The sequence below is a fragment of the Monodelphis domestica genome, chromosome 5, assembly GCF_027887165.1.
Source record: "Monodelphis domestica isolate mMonDom1 chromosome 5, mMonDom1.pri, whole genome shotgun sequence".
Taxonomy (NCBI): domain Eukaryota; kingdom Metazoa; phylum Chordata; class Mammalia; order Didelphimorphia; family Didelphidae; genus Monodelphis; species Monodelphis domestica.
Genome location: NC_077231.1, coordinates 150004872 through 150025726, shown reverse-complemented (window position 1 = coordinate 150025726; position 20855 = coordinate 150004872). Strand labels below are relative to the sequence as shown.

Below are 20855 nucleotides of genomic sequence, written 5' to 3'. Positions count from 1 at the left end.
ATGCTAGGCTATGGTATAGTAAAATAGAGAATAGGTCTTATAGTCAAGAAAACCTCATTTCAAGTCCTGCCTCTAACACATGCAATCCTAGGCAAATTGGTTTACTTCTAAATGTCCAGGTAACTCTTTAAAGATTTTAAATTATGGATTATTTTCTAATTTGCCTTGGTGGAAGAAGTTTCCTCACCAAGAAGTTCCTATATGGATGAAATAATAGATCCAGTCCAAAAAATAACAATTACAACAATATTGCTACAAATACAAATACAAAAATAATGCATTTTTTGCAAATTGTAAAAATGTAGCACCTATCAGATATGTAGGAATGCATAATCTGATTATTCAATTCACAATCTCTGAGGAACAGACAAACCTTCCTACACTATAAATACAGACACTAAAAATATTCTGCAGATCCTACCAATAAATTATACTGAACTAGACCATTATCATGGAACAAAATATTACTCACAATTATCCAGACATAACATAGTTTCATTAAAAATTTATAAATAGCATTTTTAATAAATTGCCACTTTCAATATTCAAAATATCCAGATTGTATGAAAAGTTTTCCAAGAACAGAGGCTTTTCTGAGGAGATAAAAATAGGTCTAGACATTCTATAAAGCAATTTGAAACTATTCCCAAAAAGCAACTGAACTAGCCCACTGGCACCATTTACTATTGATACCCCTACATAGTGGACAATGCCCCATCAAGATTCAATAAAAAGGAAAAGGTTTCTATTTGTATAAAAATATTCATAACGATTCTTTTTTGTAGTGACAAGGAACTGGAAACTAAAGAGATGCCCATCAACTGGGCAATAGCAGAGCAAATTATGGCATAAATATAATTATGTAATTCTGCTATGAAAAGTATGAAAGATATTTTCAGAAAATCTCAGATGATCTGTATGAATTGATACAAAGGAAAGCTATAAGAACCAGGAGAACAATTTGTACAATAAAAACAACATTGTAGACAAGTAACAGAAAGATATAGAAACTGTGATTAGCACAATGATCAGTTATAATTCCTGAGGATTCATGATGAAATAAGCAACCATCCCTTCATAATGTAATGGTGGAATTGAGAGAGGGATCCTTCCCAATACTGGGAACAGGATAGGATTTTATGAGCCCCTGTGACCTCATCTGTAACATGTTTGTCTTTTTCCTCAGCCTTAGTAGTAACTTTGTCCTTTGCCCTTGTCTCATTAGTTTTATTTGTATCTTTCTTTATATCTTTTCCAGTATTTTCTGTATCTTCCACCATTCCTGCCTGTATTTCATTCTCTTCCTTATTGGTTCCTTTTTCCTTGCTTGCTAGATATTCAGAGCACGTTTTTTTTTTTAACCATCTGTTCTAATTTGTCATCCAGAACTAATATTTGAGCTGTTTTCTTGGGTGTTATTAGTCTCAAAACATTTCTCAAACAGAACAGGGTCTGAATCGTGGCCATTAGAATAACATAGATTTGTGTGACCACTTGCCACATTACATTGTTGGAAAATGGTATCATTGTTACAAATGACATTGAATTAGCTATATATATAGTTCATAGTATCCCATATAACTTCAGTCACTGTATTATTATATATAATACAGTATATCCAATACATCGCTATGACAGTGATTACAGATGCCCAAAATAACAATTGAAGCATCATGTTGTCTCTGTTTTTATTTTTTTAAGCACACCTCTATTTAGTCTTTTCAAAAGCCTGGGGTCGATTCAGGTTTTCTAGGGGTGCCAACTTGTAATGATGGGATTGAGAGGGGTCCTTCCTAATACTAGGAACAGGAAACCAGCTGCTGGAGGGGGATTTGATTTAAGTGTAGCACTTCCTCCTTCCTCTACTAAGCTATGGAGTCTGTACCTGACCCTGAGTGAGTCAAACCCCTCCCAACTTTCTTCTGTATGACTTTTAAATCTTCCCTCCTATTACAAATTTCAGAGACAGGCTATGGTATACTAATTGGCTATTTTATTTCTATTGCAAAGGGATAAAAAGGGGGAAAGGTAGCACACAGGGATTGGGTAGACCCTACTACCCCAATACCTCCTATATCTATATTTGATGGGAGATCAAAATGTTTTTTCAAGAATGAAATGATAGTATAAGATGATCTTCAAAACAAAGCAGTAACATCTTCAGCACAATTCAGGTAGGAAAAGGTATATGGAAACCCAATTCTGCTCTCTAGATCTGGACAGAGTCTCTGGTGAGAGTCAGAAGAGAAGTAACCAGACCTCCTCCTGGCCAAATAGCTTTCTCCTTTTGAATCTTCTTTGGAATTCCATGGAATTCTTCCCCTGCTGGCTCCTGATGCTTCCATCTGCTTCTCTTGGGTTCATTTCCATTACCTTTCATATTTTCTCTGCTTTTTGACCATTTCTCTTGACTACAATAGTGAGGTCAATAAAAGAATGTTTTGCAAGACTATGCATATTTGTTACAAGAGTTTGCTTTTTCTTTCAGTTGTGGGAAGAAAAATAAAGACATGACTGAAAAAATAAAGTTTACTTTAAAAATAAATAAGACTACCTGCAAACTTCCAGATTCCTTTCAGCTTTAGAATGTTGCAATTGTTCTGATTTCATTTAGAAAGAAATTTTAATACTAATAGCAAAGTTAGACAAGGAAGTACAGAATATGAATTATAGTGCATGAGTTCTTGGTTACTTATTCAGTGCTTCTTTCACTAATTAGGATATAAATATTATATATTATAACATGATACATCATACCAATACTCCAAAATTTGGGTGCCTAATGCTCCCAGCCTGCATTAGCTCCACTCACAGGCAGCTCAATAACAAATCTTTGAGCTGCATTTCCTAAGTGTAGGTATTATATTTTCCTCTATATTCTTTCAAATATCCAGCAGTTTGATTTGTGAATTTCCAGTGGTTAAAAGCAATGTTTTAGCCCTTAATGACATCTATAAGGGGAAAGAACTTCAGTAACTTGATGTTTATGTAAAAGTATCCCTTCAATTAAAAAAAATGTGGAAACAAGATCACTAAGTTCCTACAAATATGATGGTTTATCCAAAAAAACAGAACTATAATTGTTGATAAAAGAGTGTCAGATTTAAAAAGGGAATAGTACTAGGGTCAGAATGTATGGGATAAGGACATAAAGAAGGTAGTCAGAACTGAGTTCTATCAAATGTGAGAAAAGGAACCACACAGATGCATATATGCCTGTATATAGTTTGAGAAATAATACAAAAATACACAAAATAAGAATTCATAAAAGAATATCATAAGAGTAGATAAGTAAAGGTTTAGGGGTTAAAAGACTGAGGAGGGAACACATAACTACAAAATGTTAATTTAGTATAGTGGAAAGAACATTGTATTGGCCCCAGAGACAAATCTTGAATTTAAATAATAGTCTCAATTCCTAACAGCTCTCAGATTCTAGGATAAATCACTTAATCCTCTTCTGAACTTGAGTTTCTTCAGCTGTTAAATGGGACTAATACTTACACTTATCATCCCCATAGGGTTATTGTAACAAAGTGCTTTATAAACTGAAAGTGTTTTACAAATGGGAACTATTATCATTTGAATATAATTTTGTAAATGTTTGGATTCAAGCAACTTACACATAAATTGGAATGTCTTATTCAATTGAGAATGAAATTAAAATCATGTTTTATATGAAAGGATTCAGACAACTGGTATCAAGAAGGAAAACCAATTAATTTAATTAATCTTAAATTCTTAAAAGATCTATGATTTTGATGATTGTACTTCCTTTCCCTTTACCAACACAAACTATAATCCAACTATGACTTAGTAGGTCTTCAAGAGTTGATGCAGCTGAAAAATTCATCATCCTGCAAGCTAACTATTGAATTTAAGCCTCAATGTTTTTCTTAGGTGCATGAGATTTCTATTTGGGGTGTTCAGGGAGGGGTAGTATCTCTGGTATGGAGGGCTTGTCGTGCCCTCCTAGGGCAGCTCTCCAGCCTCTGACCCCCACCTGACACCCAACTCTCACTTGTGGCTCCCAGTAGCTGCTAGCATGTGGCAGCGGCCACACCCCAGGCAACGGGCTTCGACAGGCCGGCCAAACCTTGTGAGGGTAGCCATCGGGTCGTCGATCCCTGGTGAACCAGGGCTTTGCTCACCCAGCATGTGAAGACTGCTTCAGCGGAACAAGCAGAAGAAACCAATAAGAAGGTTCAACAGCTGAGATGGCGATGCAGCAAAGCACTGTGGAGTGCTTAGGGCGTGTTGGAGCACAAAAGACAACACAGCCATCCAATGCAGTTGAGGAAGTCTCCAGGTGTAACGACTTTTCGTGCCAATGGACCCAGGCTTCCAACACCGAGAGAGTGGGACTGTCTCTGTGCATCGACTTTTCCACTTAAATCTCCTTCACGCACAAGTATCTTTGTGCACACTCATCTATCCTAACCCCGTCCACCCTCTTCAAGACCTGCGGCGATGGGGGAGTGGCAGTGACCACTGGCAGTTGTAGTCACGATCCTGCACATAGGCAGCCCACGGACCAGTGGTCGCTCGGTCCTGTAGGGCAGCATCCTGGGCGACTGAACAGCTCTCTCTAGGACAGCACTGTTCACCCTAATCAAGGGAGGGACTAGAAAAGGTGTCCCAAACATTGCCTACCCTACAAACACCCGGTCAGCACACTGCGGCTGGCGGGTCATCCCTTTAAGCAGTCAAAATCAAAGAAAAAATACAAAAACTCCTACTAGGAGCATGGAACATCAGACAACCAATACTGAATTAAATATATGTAACCTGCTAGGTGAAGCTAAAGATAAATAGAAACACAGAAAAGAAACATTAAAACACATCATATTTTGTTACAGATTAACATCTAATCTTACCTCTTGCCTTGAAAGAGTCATGGGCAATTTTTCTTCTGCCAGTTCCAGTTCTAATACTGGATTGGATGAAGCTAATGGTTTCTGATCCTCCTCTTTTGGCTGTACCTAAGCAAAAGAAACTCAGTTTGCAAAAAATTCTACAGTTTAATTGGTCTTGAAATTAAATATAAATCTCACTGAAAAAAAAAAACTTCTTTTTTTAAGATGCTCTTCTGAAGAAGGAATCAAGAAATGAACATGCTTCTAAGTATTTCATAATAAAAGATATCACATTTATCAAGCTAAGTGAAGCTGGAAAGATTGCACACGCATAGAAGGCATTCATGATACAAAAAGAAAATGGCATGTAACAATAATCTCCAAATGTTAAAAAAAAATGAAAAAACCTAAAAAATTTGGACTTTCTTTATGCAGAAGTGATTTTTTGCATAATAAAACTTAGTAAGATTTGTTCCAGTCAAAAAATTTTAAAGAATAAATGAACTGCCCTTGTAAAGTGATCAATTGTCCTATTTCTATTGCTACAGATGTACAATTCAGCAAATGTCACCATCCTATCCGATACATTTTTACCTTGTTCTAGCCTAAAGAATAAGGAAAGTAAAATATTCTATAAAAAGAAGTGGCCAGTAAAAGCCACAAAGTTGAAAAATTTTTTTATTCTTTAAAAAATTACTTCCAACAGCACCAATACACAGAGACCACTGTTGCATAGCTAGATAAATGCCCAAGAGTTTGTAGATGTTTCAAGTAAACATTCTTGCAGTTATCAATTATGGAGAATGTTAAAAGAAATGTTAAATAGCCAATTTATTCATGACAGATGGGTAGATACTCTTCCTTTTTTTGAGTTTCTTTTCCAAAGTTCAGTTCTGGAAAACTGAACTCTTATCATAGATGAGGAAAATTAAAGTAGAGTCAATTTGTGAAGATTTTTAAATCACAAGGTGAAGTTCATATTTTATCTTAGAAGAAATAAGGAGCTGACAAAGTTTTTGAGTGGAGAAGTGATTGACAAAAATTATTTTAGCAACTATGTGGAAGATGGGTTGGAGACAGAAAAAACTGGTGGTAGAAATACAAATTGAGAAGGTATAATAATTCAAGTAAAAGGCAATGAAGTACTGAATTAAGTGGCTATGTGAGTGAAGATATGGGGAGGAGTGTCACAAGAGATACTATCAAGGCAGAATCAACAAGACAGCAACTAATTAGATATGGGAGGTGGTGAAGAGAGAAAGAAGACTCAAGGACCTCTCAAAGTGCAAACTCAAGTTACTAGAAGGAAAGTGATGAGTTCAAATGAAGTTTGGAGGAGGGGTAAGCTTAGGGGAGATTTTTTTTTTTTGTAGCTGTTAGGGTTAGGTCTGAGATACTAAAGATATATATAGGTAGAGGTATCCGCTAGGAAGTTGTTAATGTGGATTGTTATAGTCCCATTCGGGATCCTGAGATGGCCAATGTGCTGCATTACGCCCCCGGGTTTTGTTGACATGAGCAATTATTTTATTTTTTTCACGTTCACTTAAAAAAGTGACCAGTTAAACAGTTTCAACTATAGGATCAAGACTAGGAAGATAATAAAGGATGGTAAGGTTTGGGTAGTGTAAAGGAAATCCCTTCCTCCCTAGGTCATGAACTTTCTGCTTGTCTGAACCAGTTCATTAGCTTGACTGGAATGCTCCAAACAGAGAGACTCTGATTGGTTCTTGAGATGTCTATAGGACTATAAAAATTAAGACCAAAGAGGATGAGGATGAGGGGCTTCTCTGGAGGTCTTTGGCTGGAGGTCTTTCTGCGATCCAGCATTGGTGGCTAGGGCAGAAGACACTCTCCTCACAAGAGTGAGGTAAGATTAGAGTGGTAGGCTAGGAAATATTTTTTCATTTCCTTCGCTCCTTATTTCTTACTAGACTATATCTATATTAAAATTATATTGTTAAAAGCTACTATCATCCTTGTGACTTAAGGCTTATTTTATAAATGGCGACCACAATAATCTTTTTTTAACTAATATATTTTCAAATATTACATTTGGCATAATATTAATTTTTCAATATTACAGTATTGGTTGGAAGAGTAGGGAGAAGTGCAGTAACAAGTCAGAGTGATGATGAAAAATAAGTTTAGGAGGAATAAGGCAGAAGACAGAGATGGATGGATTAGTAGGGTATGATCAAAAAATGGAATTTGAGAGTGTTGGACAATTATGAATGTTGATTAATCAAGGATTTGACTATTCCTGGCTATAACTGAAGTGGAGTAAAGGTATAAATCAGAGTATATTGGTTAATAAAGTGAGATGCCATGAATCTAGGGGTGGTGTATAGAGTGCTGGTTTTGGAATCAGAGACAATTTTAGTTCAAGTCCTAGCCCTGTTAATTACTACCTAGTAGATCTTGAGCAAATTAGTATACCAGATTCTCAATCTCATCATGTGTAAAATAAGGTGTTGGATTTTAACATATCCATTTCAGCTCTAAATTTATTATTCTATCAATAAGAAAGGAATACTATTTATAGAACAAAAGTAACTACTATTCAAGGAACACATTTCTACTACTTGAAAAAAGAAAAAAAGAAAAAGCTCTTTATAAAGTCAGACCTCTGCTTCCTAGTTAGGAATAGAGATGAATATTCCCCAGGTTCAAAAAAGTATTCACAAACTGCAAAGGAAAAAAATCTTATTTTTTATTCTAAAATGACAGTTAATAGCTCTGGGGAAAAGATCTGAGACACTCTGTCAACTGAGCTCAAAGTTACAAGCAATATCCTTCCAGTAATTATCTTGCTTCAGTGCTCTCTCTTCACAAGCAAGGAAATCACTTACACATCACTAAGATTATCTAAGCAAAAGCATCTTATATTTTAAAAATATTTCCCCCTACTTCATTAAGCTCAAAAGGGCCATGGGGAATTTGGAAGGGCATGGGAAAATGGACTAAACACACAGTTAATGCTTTCTTGAATCGTCTAAATCAGAGCAAATGGAATTGGCAAAAAAAGTAATTCAATATTTGCTACTTAATTTTCTACACAACGAACAAAGGAAATCAACACATATAAAAAAAATCAGAAATCAAATAGTACTTGCTGTTTGATGCTATTAGAACCCTAACTATTTTCTCGTTAAATATCAATCCTCTTTCCAAACACTACCAGAAAAGCTGAATGTACATATGAGCTGTGTGCATTCTTCGTGCTGCCTTCAAAATGCTAAAAAAGAACTTGCTTTCCAGAAGTCTTTCTCCCTATATTACACGCATAAAGGCAAATACACTTTAATAACTAAAACTGAAACCTGGGAGAAGACTAAGTGAAATTCTTCCAAAAGATTCTTTAACTTTAGAAAAAAAACTGCCTTGATTATAGAAAGTCTTGTAGCACACTTTTACCATAACTCACCCCAACCTCTCCAAAAGTTAACCCTATCAACAAGATAAATTCAAAGACAATTTCTTTCATGCTTCTAAGAAATATCAACAAGGTCTTCCCAATACTTCATTTGTTTCAAAAGTGCAGAGAATTTAAGATTAGTGCTTGAAATGTGTTGTCTTATTGAACAAAGGCACATAAATGCTATGTGGCACCATTTTTCATGCACTGGATCTTCATGGCCAAATAAAGTTATTAATACTATAAAACATCTGCCTAAAAGCAGAATAAATGACACATCTATCAAATTTCAACTTTTTTTTAGTATGTTATGTTATGTTTTGCTTTTGATTCATTTGGGGATAGCAGTGATATTTGAGATAGAGGAGATTAACATGGCCCAGTATCAGATCCAGTACTCATGTCCACAGAAAAAAGGCAAAAATTTAAAAAAAAAAATTCAAGCTTTGATCTCAAGCCATTTCATGCTATTCACAAAAAGCCAAACCATAACACAAATTCCAAAGCCAAATATCATGCATGTTCTTCCTGCATTTAAAAATGCTTAAAAAAAATATACATCAAAAATTCATACCTCTCCAGTTGGCTTCTCATTTACAGGCTAATGTATAACAATGACAAATTAAACAGAGAACAACAATTTATTGTCATTTTAACAAAATCTAAACGTTTAAATACTCATAAAAATACAATTTATAATAACTCTCAGGTTATAAGTTGTATAACATATTCTGATATATACTGGTTGAGGAAGATTCCTCATTGGGAGTTCTCCCTTCATGATGAAACCAGAGGTCTGGGCAAAAAGATTATTCATACCTTGTAGCCACATCTTTCAAAGTATGCCTCCTCTTCTTTCTTGGCAAGTTCACTACGTTTGAAATATCTTTTACTTTCCTAATAGAAAGAAGTAAATAGGTTAATATAACTCTTGGGCAACATTTCCTGTCCCAGTGCCAATCCCAAAGGTCTAAAAATTGTCCCCAATGCTTTATTCCATCAATGTCTAGCAAGTAAGTAGATTCTGCCAATTTTCAAAGTACTGATGTGTGAAAAAGTAATAGTATTTTTGTATGTGTTCTTTAGGAAATAAAGTCAAGAGAATGGAACACAGATTTTATCTTCTTTTATTTAATTTTATATTGCTTTATTTAAAAGACAACCTTTGAAAAAATGATTCATGATTGATCAAACATAATGGGATAGTTAAATTACTATTCCCTGCTAACTCACAAGGCCACAGATAACATATGGTATGTATATATTGTACATGTTAAAATCCAATACAATAATCTCCAAGGGATCATCCAAATTATTTTTTGCCATTTGGAATACTATTGATTCTGAAAATAAATATGGCTTATAGATTGTACCTAGGGAATAGTTTTTGTTGCAGATTGCTAGAATGGTGCTGTAATAGAATTTGATGTTATGAAATATGCTTCAAATCTGATGTGGTTGAAAAAAGAAATGGACAACAAGCAATTCTTTTCATACTACCCTCAAACTTACCTTTATTTTTTTTCTATAGCAACTATAAGTAGGGCCTGTTTCTAGTCACAGCTCTTCCTATGGGATATCTGTTGACAGGATCCTAGATTTTTAGCTAGAAGGACATTTAGAGATCATCTAATCCAAAGTGCTCATTTAAAAATGAGGAAACTGAGATCCAGAGGTACTGCATGAGTAAGTGGCAGAACCAGAGATCAAATCTGAGGAATGTTCTAGCTCCAAATCTAGTAGTTAGTGACTACCTTCCTAGGCCTTAAGTTATATATAATCATTGACTATATTGTTTTAGTGTTGGGATTCCAATAATGAATGCTGCTATGAGTAAAGAGAGAAGGTCTTTGAAGGAAGATGAGGACTTATAGCCCCAGAAATTTGGTGCTTTAAAAGCCTAGTAGTCCTACATGGGGGAAGGGGAGGGGTTAAAACTACTGGGGGCAACTGACACCTGGAGAAGTGGGAGAAAATGTACCCATGGAAGAGATTGTGTGACAAATGGGAGGGGAAAGGTATCCAAGAGACAGCATAGATCAGTAATAGTTTGCATAATCAGGGGCCTATAGGGGAGGGTCTTACCAGAGGGCAGTGTCCTCATAATTTGGATTGAGACACAATAGAAAAAGGGAATCCATGGGACAAGCTCTCTCCTCTAGGCAAAATGAGTACCTTGGAAGTTTTGATTGAATGAAGAATACACAAAGAAAAGGCAAAGACCAAAAGGACACATGAATCAGAGAGAAAAGAGAAAAAAATCAGAAGAAAGATAAGAGTATGAGAGAAATTCTTTTGAATTTGAAAAGGACTGCTGAGAAATAAAAACAAAACAACAAATGAATAAAACTCGTTGAAGGGTAAGAGAGGAAAGGCAAATCTACTCAACTGAGAGGAAAAAAGGGAGAGAAGAATTATATAACCACATAAAAGCATAAGAAAAAGACTATAAAAACCCCAAATGGAAAGAAGTAACAAACAAGAGTAGAGGATCAGCAGTGACAAGAGCAAAGAACATAATACTGAGTCTATAGAAGAAGGTGTGTGTGTGTGTGTGGGGGGATAACTTTAAAAAATTAGATGGAGAAAAATATAAATCTAACTCATAATTTTAAATCTGAATAGACTAAATAACCTAATACAACAAAAAAAGTGATAGATTCAATAAGAAAACAAAGCCCTACAATCTATTGCTTACAAGAAACATACTTTAAAAAACACAAACATATGCAAAATAGAACTGAGGCAATGGAGAAAAAAAAATTTCTATTCACCAAGTGAAACCATAAAAAAGTAAAAGTTGCAATTACACAATCTGACAAAAAAAATGTTTGTAAAATAAAGAGGGATAAACAAGGAAACTGTATTATATTGGCATGACCCATAGACAACAAATCAGTATAAGTAAAAAAAAAAAAATCCAAAAACCTTGGCATCCAAATTCCTAAGGGAAATATTCAAGTAGCACAATTCAAGAGACTTTAGTATCTCTCTTATCAATTTTGAATAAATCTAACAGCAAGATAAACAAAAGGGAAAATATGAACTGTTGGAAAGCCTATTGTTTAATTATATGTTTATTTATGTCTATCTAAAGTGATTTTATTTTTTAATTTTTATTTTTAAATATTTTTCCATGTTTACATGATTCATTTAATTTCCTTCTCCTCTTACCTACCCCCTCCCAGAGTCAACAAGCAATTCCACTGGGTTGTACAAATGTTATCACTTGATACTAATTTCTATATTATTCATTTTTGCTATAGAGTGATTTTTTTAAAGCCCAAACCCCAAATCATATACCCAGAATATGTACATGTGATAAGTGATGTCATATGTTCTTCTTTTGCATTTCTACTCCCATAGTTCTTTCTATGTGGTTAGCATTCTTTCCCATAAGTCCTTAAGGAGTGTTCTGGTTTGTTGCATTGCTACTAGTAGCAAAGTGCATTATATTGGATTGTTCCACAATGTTTTACTTTCTGTGTGCAGTGTTTTCCTGGTTCTACTTATTTCATTCTGCATAAGTTCACTGATGGAGAGTCTATAATTTAAAAACTTATGACATTGTCTAAATGGGATAGCCAAAGAATCTACATTGTTTCTCAGTACCACATGGGACTTTTACAAAAATTGATCATATACTAAAGCACAGAAATAATGCAAAGAAATGTAAAAACACAGAAATAGTACACATTTTACAAATGATAATACAATAAAAATAGAAATTGGTTTAGAGACCACAAAATGTAAACTTAACAATGAAATCTTAAATAATGAGTGGACTAATGAATAAATCTTAGAAATAATTGATAATTATGTAAAAGAGAGGATTAATAAATTTAATAAAAAATAAAAAGAGAGGATTAATAAATTTAATAAAAAATAAAAATTAATACAGTAAAAAATTTTAAAGCCCAACAACTGAACAAACCTAAAATAAATACAAAAGAGGAGATATAAAAAATTAGAGGGGAAAGAAATAAATTAGAAATAAACCCCCCAACCCTGAAATTAAAACTAAAGCTGGGTTCTTTGAAAAGTTTGATAAAATCTTATCAAAGAGTCTACAGCTATTTATCCAAGAAATCATTATGATCAAATGCAATTTATATTAGGATTGCAAGGATGGTTCAATATTTGGGAAACAATCAACATAATTAATCATATTAAAAACCAAAATATCTAAATTAATATGAGTATTTCAAAAGATGCAGAAAAAAATCTTTGACCAAAGAAAACACTCTTTTATATTAAAACCCTACAAAGTACAGGAAAAGAGGTGGTTTTTTTTAATAACATAAAAAGGACCTATCAAAATCCAAAAGCAAGCATCATAAGCATAAGCACTAGAAATACACTAAACCTTTTCCAAAAAATCCAGAAGAGAATAATTCTGTCATTTGATGGGACTTCTCACAATGGAACTAAAATAAAAACAGGATTATAAGATCAATTTTTAAAGCAGGAAAGAACCATAAAGAAATGTAGTCTAAATCCCTTATTTTAAAAATTAGGAAACTGAGACCAATAAAGGTTAAGTAACTTTCCTCAGGTAATACACAGGTACTATAAGTAGTAGAATTAAAATTTGAAAACAGGTCTTTGACTACAAAATCATTATTCTCTTCCACAGTATTATGCTATTGTGTGGGAAACAAAACTGTTCTTTAAAATGCTAATCAAAAGTACTAAAGGTAGTTAGAATTTTTCTCTTCAGATGTATAAGGCACAATATAAATTTCATATACATTTATGATCTTATGGGATATATAGAATCATTTCTTATAGTGTGACGCTTAAAATCTTCTTCAAACATTCCATTCTAATTGAGCAGTTATATGTCTGACCCATAAAGCTATGTTTACAACAGGCATTATCAACCATAAGGTCATAAAATTCAATCTACTAGCAAAGAAATACTTTCTTCAACATATGTACAAACAAGTGACAGCAGAATATTTAAATAGATGGCTGATGGAATACTGAAGTAGATCAATTAAAAGCTTAGAGAGGAGAAATTATAATCATATAAAAGGTCCATTCCAGGCAGTACTTCTTAGTAATGTAAAAATTAAATTATATTTTTACTAATAAAATATTATATTTTATGAGGTTTATTAAGGATTATTAGAAATCAAGGATACAAAATAAAAACCACGTGCCCATGGCTGATTAGCCTATTCAAAATCCCCGTACTTAGCTTACTTGCACATCATTGCAATGGAAGAGAAGAGAGCATGGTAGGTGTTACTGCCAGTTAAATACCAATTGTGATCTCACCTATGTGGAGACTCAGGTGAGATTATAGGGAATTCTGGGAAATACCAAGGACTTCTGGGGATTGAAGTCTACGATTCAAAATATCCATTTTTACATTCACCCTGAGGCCCGAGGAAGACTAGTCTCTCTGATGGGTCTTGTAAACATACCAGCCAGGAAATTACAATAATTTTAGGATAAGAGGAAAAGAGAACAAAACCAATAATTGCTAGGCACATTGACAAAAAGCCAGTTAGGGGACAGTCCCCTTTGGCATAAAAGTATACATACAAAACAAATGCATTTAAACCCCACACAGTTCAAATCACCACATCCCAAAGTTCACTCTGGATCTTGTTGGAAGGAAATCACTTTAAAAGACTGATATATATTAATTTAAGGTCGCCAAGGAATTTAGCTATGTAATTCCTTAATGAAAACTCAAGTCAGCAGTCAACCTTTTATGGAGTTTAATTACAAACAGGAGGAAGAAAGGTATTAGAGAGAGAGAGACAGAGAGAGAGAGAGAGAGAGAGAGAGAGAGAGAGAGAGAGAGAGAGAAACAGAGACAGAGAGAGACAGAGAGAGAGAGACAGAGAGAGAAAGAGAGACAGAGACAGAGAGAGAGAGAGAGAGAGAGAGAGAGAGAGAGAGAGAGAGAGAGATACAGAGACAGAGACAGAGAGAGAAAGAGAGACAGAGAGAGAGAAAGGAAAGAGAAGGGAATAGGGCTTAAATACCCCTTCTGTTTAGGCTGGGCCAAAAGGCCCAAGCCCTTAGATAGCTGAGGCAAAGAAAAGAGATCAGTCCCTATCACTCACATGACCAAAATGGAGAAACAGTCTCAGGGGCCTCCCCCTCCAGCTTCCTTCAGAGCAAACTTCTCAAAGCACCACCTCTCAGAGCAAAAAACCTCTCCAACCAACCCCCCTCAGTCCTCAGACCCCTCTATCTTTAAGGAAACCATCCAAGTTCCCTCCCCTCAGTTCTCACATCTACCAATCACTGTCCATGTCTTCCCTGTGCCAATGGTGGCTCTAGCTTAACCCAGGACCGCCCAGAGGTCTGTGGCTTTGCACATGTCTGTTGAAGGTCATATTCTCAAATAATTAAATCTTGATCCTTTGCTACAGCCCTTCCTAAATCCTGTTACCCTGAGTAGGGTGGAGATTGGAATAATTAAATTTTGATCTATGCTGCAGCCCTTCCTAAATCCTGTTAGGACTGAGTAGGGTGTAGATTGTAATTTCCAAGACCTGGTTCTATCATTCCAAGTATCTCTATTGTATCGATTCTAAAATCAATCATGACTCAAAGAACCTCCCATGCTTAAGCATAGGTCAAAGCCCTCTCCATTGTTCAGCAAAAGGTTTCTGTCCTAAAGTAATCTTAAGAAGGGGGGAGAAGGAACCTCTCATGCCAATGGGGTTCACATTTTTCCAAGTATGAAATTTCCCAATGGTGAAATTTCCAACATTCACAAGTCTAAGAAATTTTAAGGTTTACAATCTTCTAGTGCAGCTTGTTGTCTGTGGAGGCATCTTCATGGTGTCTTCTCCAAACAGTTCACTTTCTGGATTTGAGAGTTAGCATGTTTCTTAACCTAAAATTACTCTCAAAAGGAATTTAAACTTTGCAATTTAAAATGATAATAATATTTATACATTCCCCCCTGAAGGGGGTTATTGAAAAACAGAGGGATCACTTAGGGATGCATGGCTGAATTCTGGGATACATGAATCAATTGGAAGAGAAATCAAAAACATCAAAAAAATCAAAATTAAAAAAATTCTGGATGAAATATAGACTATCAAAGTCTTATGTATAAAAATTCTAAGTAAAGGAAAAATAAGTCTATAACAGGTCCTTGAATCAGGGCCCAATTAAAATGATTTAAGCAATGATGCATTTACCCAGTCAGTAGCCAGGACTATAGAAAGTTTGCCACACTATGAAAGACAAGATAGGGCCTAGATTTTAGGAGCCAGGTAGGAGTCAAATTTGAGATACTTGGTAGAATGTGGAATAAGGAAGACCTGCCTTTAACAGGTCTGTTAAACAGCCGCAACCTCAAACCCCAAACATGTTCAACTCCTCTTTTCATGGCTCAAAATTTTCATCAACCCCATCAGGATTGGTTGGTCTCTTTGACCTTGTGCTCAATTGATACTATGCAATTTAGCTTTGTGCTTCTTTGGCACTATGCAATGGTTCTTTTTGTATTCTCTTGTCCTGGAATCAGACAGAATCGTTAAGCAAAGTCCCATAAATTTATTTAAAACAATTAATGGCATCATTTTTTATAGTTTCAAGCTTTTGGGGCATGCAATAACATTATAGCAAATATATTTTAAACTTGTATTACTGCTAAATCAAAAAAGTTAAAGAAAATCTCAATACTGGTGACATGTGCTTCATATATAAAAAGGAGAGAAAAAACAAAAAACTGAAATAGTATATTGCACATGCAAGAAAAATATAATAAAAGTTTTAAAAATAAAAAATATAGCTTATAATCATTGATACACTGTATCAGCTAAGAAAATGTAAAATACAAGGTTTCTCACCAAAAATGAGATCCATTTCCTCTTTATACCTGGCCATGATCCACTGTGAGTACAAGCAAATGAATTTCACAAAGTAACAGTTTTTTTTTTTTTATAAAGAACAGTAGTACAAATATGTAGGTATCAATATGCCCGAAATTCACAATATCCCAGTTAATTACAATAGCAAACAAACCCACTATCATATTTCATATAAGTTGCTGTATGACAAAAAAAACCCTATGAACTGATGGATATTTGTCACAATTTTTACAGACGTAGCAAATCTTTCAACCTTGGCAAACATATTTTTAAACAAAGTAAAATTTATTTGGGTCTAGAACATCAAGAAATCTAGATATCATTATAAAAATGTGGCAGGAGTCTAGGAAAAAACCAAACCTCTTTACTGTTGATGTTGGGGAAAGTGAGCTGAAGAGTTATAAATGAGAGATGCTCCTTTTTAGGAGCCATCCAGGGGTACCATGCCCGGGGATTAACTTCCTAGCTCCTTTGGTATGAGACTGTGATGTCCCATCCATTCACATTTTTATAAATGTGGGAGGTGGGGATTATAATTGTATTTCACTTCAGCTACTAAAATGGACCTTACCTCCTGTTAGAGGCAGGCAAAATGATCAGTTGTTGGAAAAAAAATCTAAAAATCATGTCTAAAGACCCCTTAAAATCAATCTGAGACATTTAGCTCATTAAATTTTCCAAAGGTTGTTATACAATTGTAACCAGTTTTGATGTAGTCCATTCATCCTCTATGTGACAATTTACAAATTCAAAATAGAAAAAAGGTTTTTTTTTTAAAATATGGGCTTATTCAATAGTATTTGTATAGGGGAAAAGCAACAGAATATAATAGTAGTTAAAATCCAGTACATTAAAATAATTCAGTGTAACAGAATAGTATTGAATACATTAATATATGAACTTAAAACCAACAAAATTAAACCTTAAACAAATCAGCAAAATGCCATAAAATACAGAAATTCTTATAAAACACTGGAGTCTGAAAAGTCTTAAAAATATAATCTCCAGCCTCCTTAAAGTGCATTTTTTTGTTTCATTTTTTTTTTATCCATTGAGATTCCTTTTGTCAGTACTGTGGAATTCCCCATAGCGAGGAAGAACATAGGTTTTAGGAATCTCAAATTGGGCAGGCCCAAACGGCAAAGAGTTGCAGGGAGATGAATTTCTCCCCTGAATCTCAGGTAAAATAAGCAAACGGATCAATGCACTCAAAAAATATCCTTTGAAATACGCCATGCTTATAATCAACTTCCTGTTTGGAAAAATCTCTTCCTTCTCCTCATTCCCCCCACTGAGGTCCCCTGCCATGTGGAGGATCATTGTAGGCTAAGGAAAGAACACCCCAGTTTTTAACACCTGGTTTGTGATTCCAAAGACACTGGGGCAGCTACCAGCAGCCTGGGTCCTGAGGCTGGGCCTGGGGCAATCTGAGTTGCCAGAAATCAGCTGGGGCCAGGTCTGGCAGGGGTTGGAACCTGGGCGGGAGAGTGATCTGGGTCAAGCAGGTCCAGAGCAGATGGCTGGAGCGAGCTGAATCAGAATCAGCTTTGCAAGGGGAGCTGAAAAGCATTGGCAGGAGAAACATAGCTTAAAAAAAATTATTTAGGCTATCTTTAAAAAAAAATTGAGAAGTTCTCCTCCAATCTTGTGGTTGCCATTAACTGTAAAAATTAAATTATATATCTAATACTAAAATATTATATTTTATGAGGTTAATTAAGGATTATTAGAAATCAAGGATATGAAATAAAAAGCACATGCCCATGGCTGATTAGCCCATTCAAAATCCCCGAGCTTAGCTTACTTGCTATATCATTGCAATGGAAGAGAAGAGAGCTTGGTAGGCGTTACTGCCAGTTAAATACCAATTGTGATAAGTGGAGATTCAGGTAAGATTATAGGGAATTCTGGGAAATACCAAGGATTTCTGGGGATTGAAGTCTAGGGTTCAAAATCTCCATTTTTATAGTAACAAATTCTAGGTAGTAGAAGGCAAATATGATAGGAAACAGGCTATTATTTCAAAAATGTCAGGCCAATCTTTACTTAAAATAAAGCTAAAAGTTGGTATGAGTAGGAATTTCAGTGTACTGATTCCCATCTTCACACTAACCTGCTTTGCGTTTGTTTATTTTCTCTCTAAAAATAGAGGATATTGTTACTAACTTTATTTATAGAGATGTGATGTCAAAGCAAGTATTTCTCTACTAGTAGATTTCACTGGGGCAATGAAAAGAGTGGTGAGCTAGAAACACAAGTCTAAAATTCTAGTCCCAATTCTGCTATCGGGATAATATTTTTGGTACTTACTTTGAAAAGGTACCAACAAACCATTTCATAGAGTCCTTGGATCTTTTTTTTTTCTTTAGTGATCATAATGATCAGTAGGGGGGAAAAGTAAAGATGACAATTACACCAATATCTGTTGCAAAAAAGAAAGATGGGGGCAGTTGGGTAACTCAATGGATTGAGAGCCAGGCCTAGAGATGAGAGAGGTCCTAGGTTCAAATCTGGCCTCAGACACTTCCCAGCTGTGTGACCCTGGGCAAGTCACTTGACCCCCACTGCCTAGCCCTTACCACTTTTACATATATATATATATATATATATATATATATATATATATATATATATATATATATATATATGTAGGTATATATGCCTATATATGCATATACATATATATTGAATACTTAGTGACTTCAATATAAAAGTAAGCATGAAGAATATTAGAGAAAAATAAAAAAGAAAGTATAAATCAAAATCAAGAAACAAAAAAGGGCCAAAGTTTACAGGTGAGATACAAGTCTTACTCCTCGCTACTATGAACGCCTTCAAGAAGAAAGGTGGAGGGCACTAGACATAGGATAGAATAACATTACAAAAATGAAATGGAGTATATTTTATGAGAAGAAATACATAGTTACTGGTGAGAGAATTATTTCTTCATTAAATGTTCATGCATAGTCAGAACATGGACTTATTAAAAAATAAGTAAAAATAAAACCCAAGACACATGAAAATAAGAGGAAGTAGTATTTAACTAGAAGAGGTCTAGCCTAACATACAAATTAAGTACTTATACCACCACCAAAATACAGAAGCTAGAAAAAGCAAGACATAGGCATGGACAATCTCTATTCCTCATAAAGTTTAATCAAAGTGAAACAACTGCCATAAGAAAAATTTTTAAAGCCTGAAGCCTAGAAACTCAACCAGCAAACACTTGACCTCCTTGCCAAATGGAAAGATATGACAACCAACAACAATAGTTTAGAGTAAAAATTCATTCTCAAAACTTTACTGAGAAGGATGGTAAAAGAGATGAAGATATCTTAAACCCCAAAAGGGGGCTGTGGACTCCTGGAGGAGGGGGACCAGCTCTCTTGCCTTCCCTGCCTCCTTACCTCTGCATCTTATCGCCTGCCTTCCTGTTAAATCTTAGGTCTGTTAGTTAACTATAGAGAATAGTTGTGGGGTCAGAGAAACCTGGAGGTGCAATACCCTAGCTCCCCAAGGCCAAGGACTGAAATATGGAACTTTAGGGTTACCTTACCCCACTTTCCATTTCACCCTCTATTTTTATATACCTTTGTATTTTTCAAGTCTCAACTACTTGGAAAAGCTGTTCATTTTTGCTCTAAATGACTTATTCCCTTTCTGAGTGTTTTAATTTCTTTTTTTGGTTCTCATTTCAATTCTTCATTCTTTGTACCCACTCTAGAAGACTTTATGGCTAATCCTTTTTTTTTTCCTCCTGAGATTCTACCTATAATTATTTCAAAGTCATTTCATTCCCTTGAAATTATTTTAACCCACATTATTTCTTCAATGTAGTAGAATTTGCTTCTGTCTGACCATATCTACAGCTTCAGGTATTAGATAAGGACCTACGAGCCCTGGGCAGCACCCCTCAGACCACCGGTCCTGCTTCCAGCCTCACCCTAAAAGCCACTATCCTGAGAAGAAAACCCCATGGAGATGTAGTCTGGCAGCTGCTTTAATGGGTACAACATTACTGAAGATTCAGAAAAGAAAGTAAATACCACCCATTATGTCCCTGACTTTGTCAAATCAATCAGCATCTTAATGTCTTATGAATGAAAAAGACAATAAAGGGGATGCATATCATTGGTGCTTTGCCATATGCCTTGTCACCATGCTGGAAACATCATGATCATGGGACCTTTCCATTAGACTTGTAGCTGAAACCTTCCCCCATTAGAAAGGGGGTAAGAAAAAGCCTTGAAGGCTGTCTTATGTTCCTATTTATATCTCCAGTACTTTAGCACAATGCTTTGCATTTAGTTTGTACTTAATAAACACTTTTTTCATTTATTCCCTCATTCACTCAAACACTACACATTCTAGGCAAACTGGCTGTTCCCTATATGAAATCCTATCTCCCAATTCTACGGCTTTCTACAAGCTGACCCATCTTGGCTTGCCCTTCCTTCCTCACCTCTACCTTTAGAAGCCCCAGTTTCTTCCAAAGTTAGTTCAAGTGCCACCTCCTACCTGAAACTCTCTTGATTCCCCCAACTGCTAGTAGTCTTCCCAAATATCATTATATACACACATATTGTTTCCCCAGTAGTTTCTAAGCTCTTAAAGGCAAGGATCATTAAATTTTTATCTATGTCTAGCTGCTCTTGTCTCAGTGCCTGGTACATATTAGGTGCTTCTTAAATGCTTGTTGAACAAACAAATGAATAAGACATCATGAAGCAA

General features: G+C 35.1%; 1 protein-coding gene across 2 annotated transcripts in view; it reads right to left on the bottom strand.

Annotated features, from left to right (window-relative positions):
• Positions 1-20855, bottom strand: part of PRPF18 (pre-mRNA processing factor 18) — a 55521-nt gene that overhangs the window by 26861 nt on the left and 7805 nt on the right. Inside the window, exons 2-4 of one of the 2 annotated variants that reach the window (XM_056800848.1) lie at positions 9094-9171; positions 8849-8875; positions 4878-4982 (exon numbers count right to left, since the gene is read on the bottom strand). In XM_056800848.1, coding sequence (XP_056656826.1) covers positions 4878-4982; positions 8849-8875; positions 9094-9171 — 210 coding nt within the window. The remainder of the gene's footprint in view (positions 1-4877; positions 4983-8848; positions 8876-9093; positions 9172-20855) is intronic. The other variant, XM_001368644.5, reaches the window with a different exon arrangement.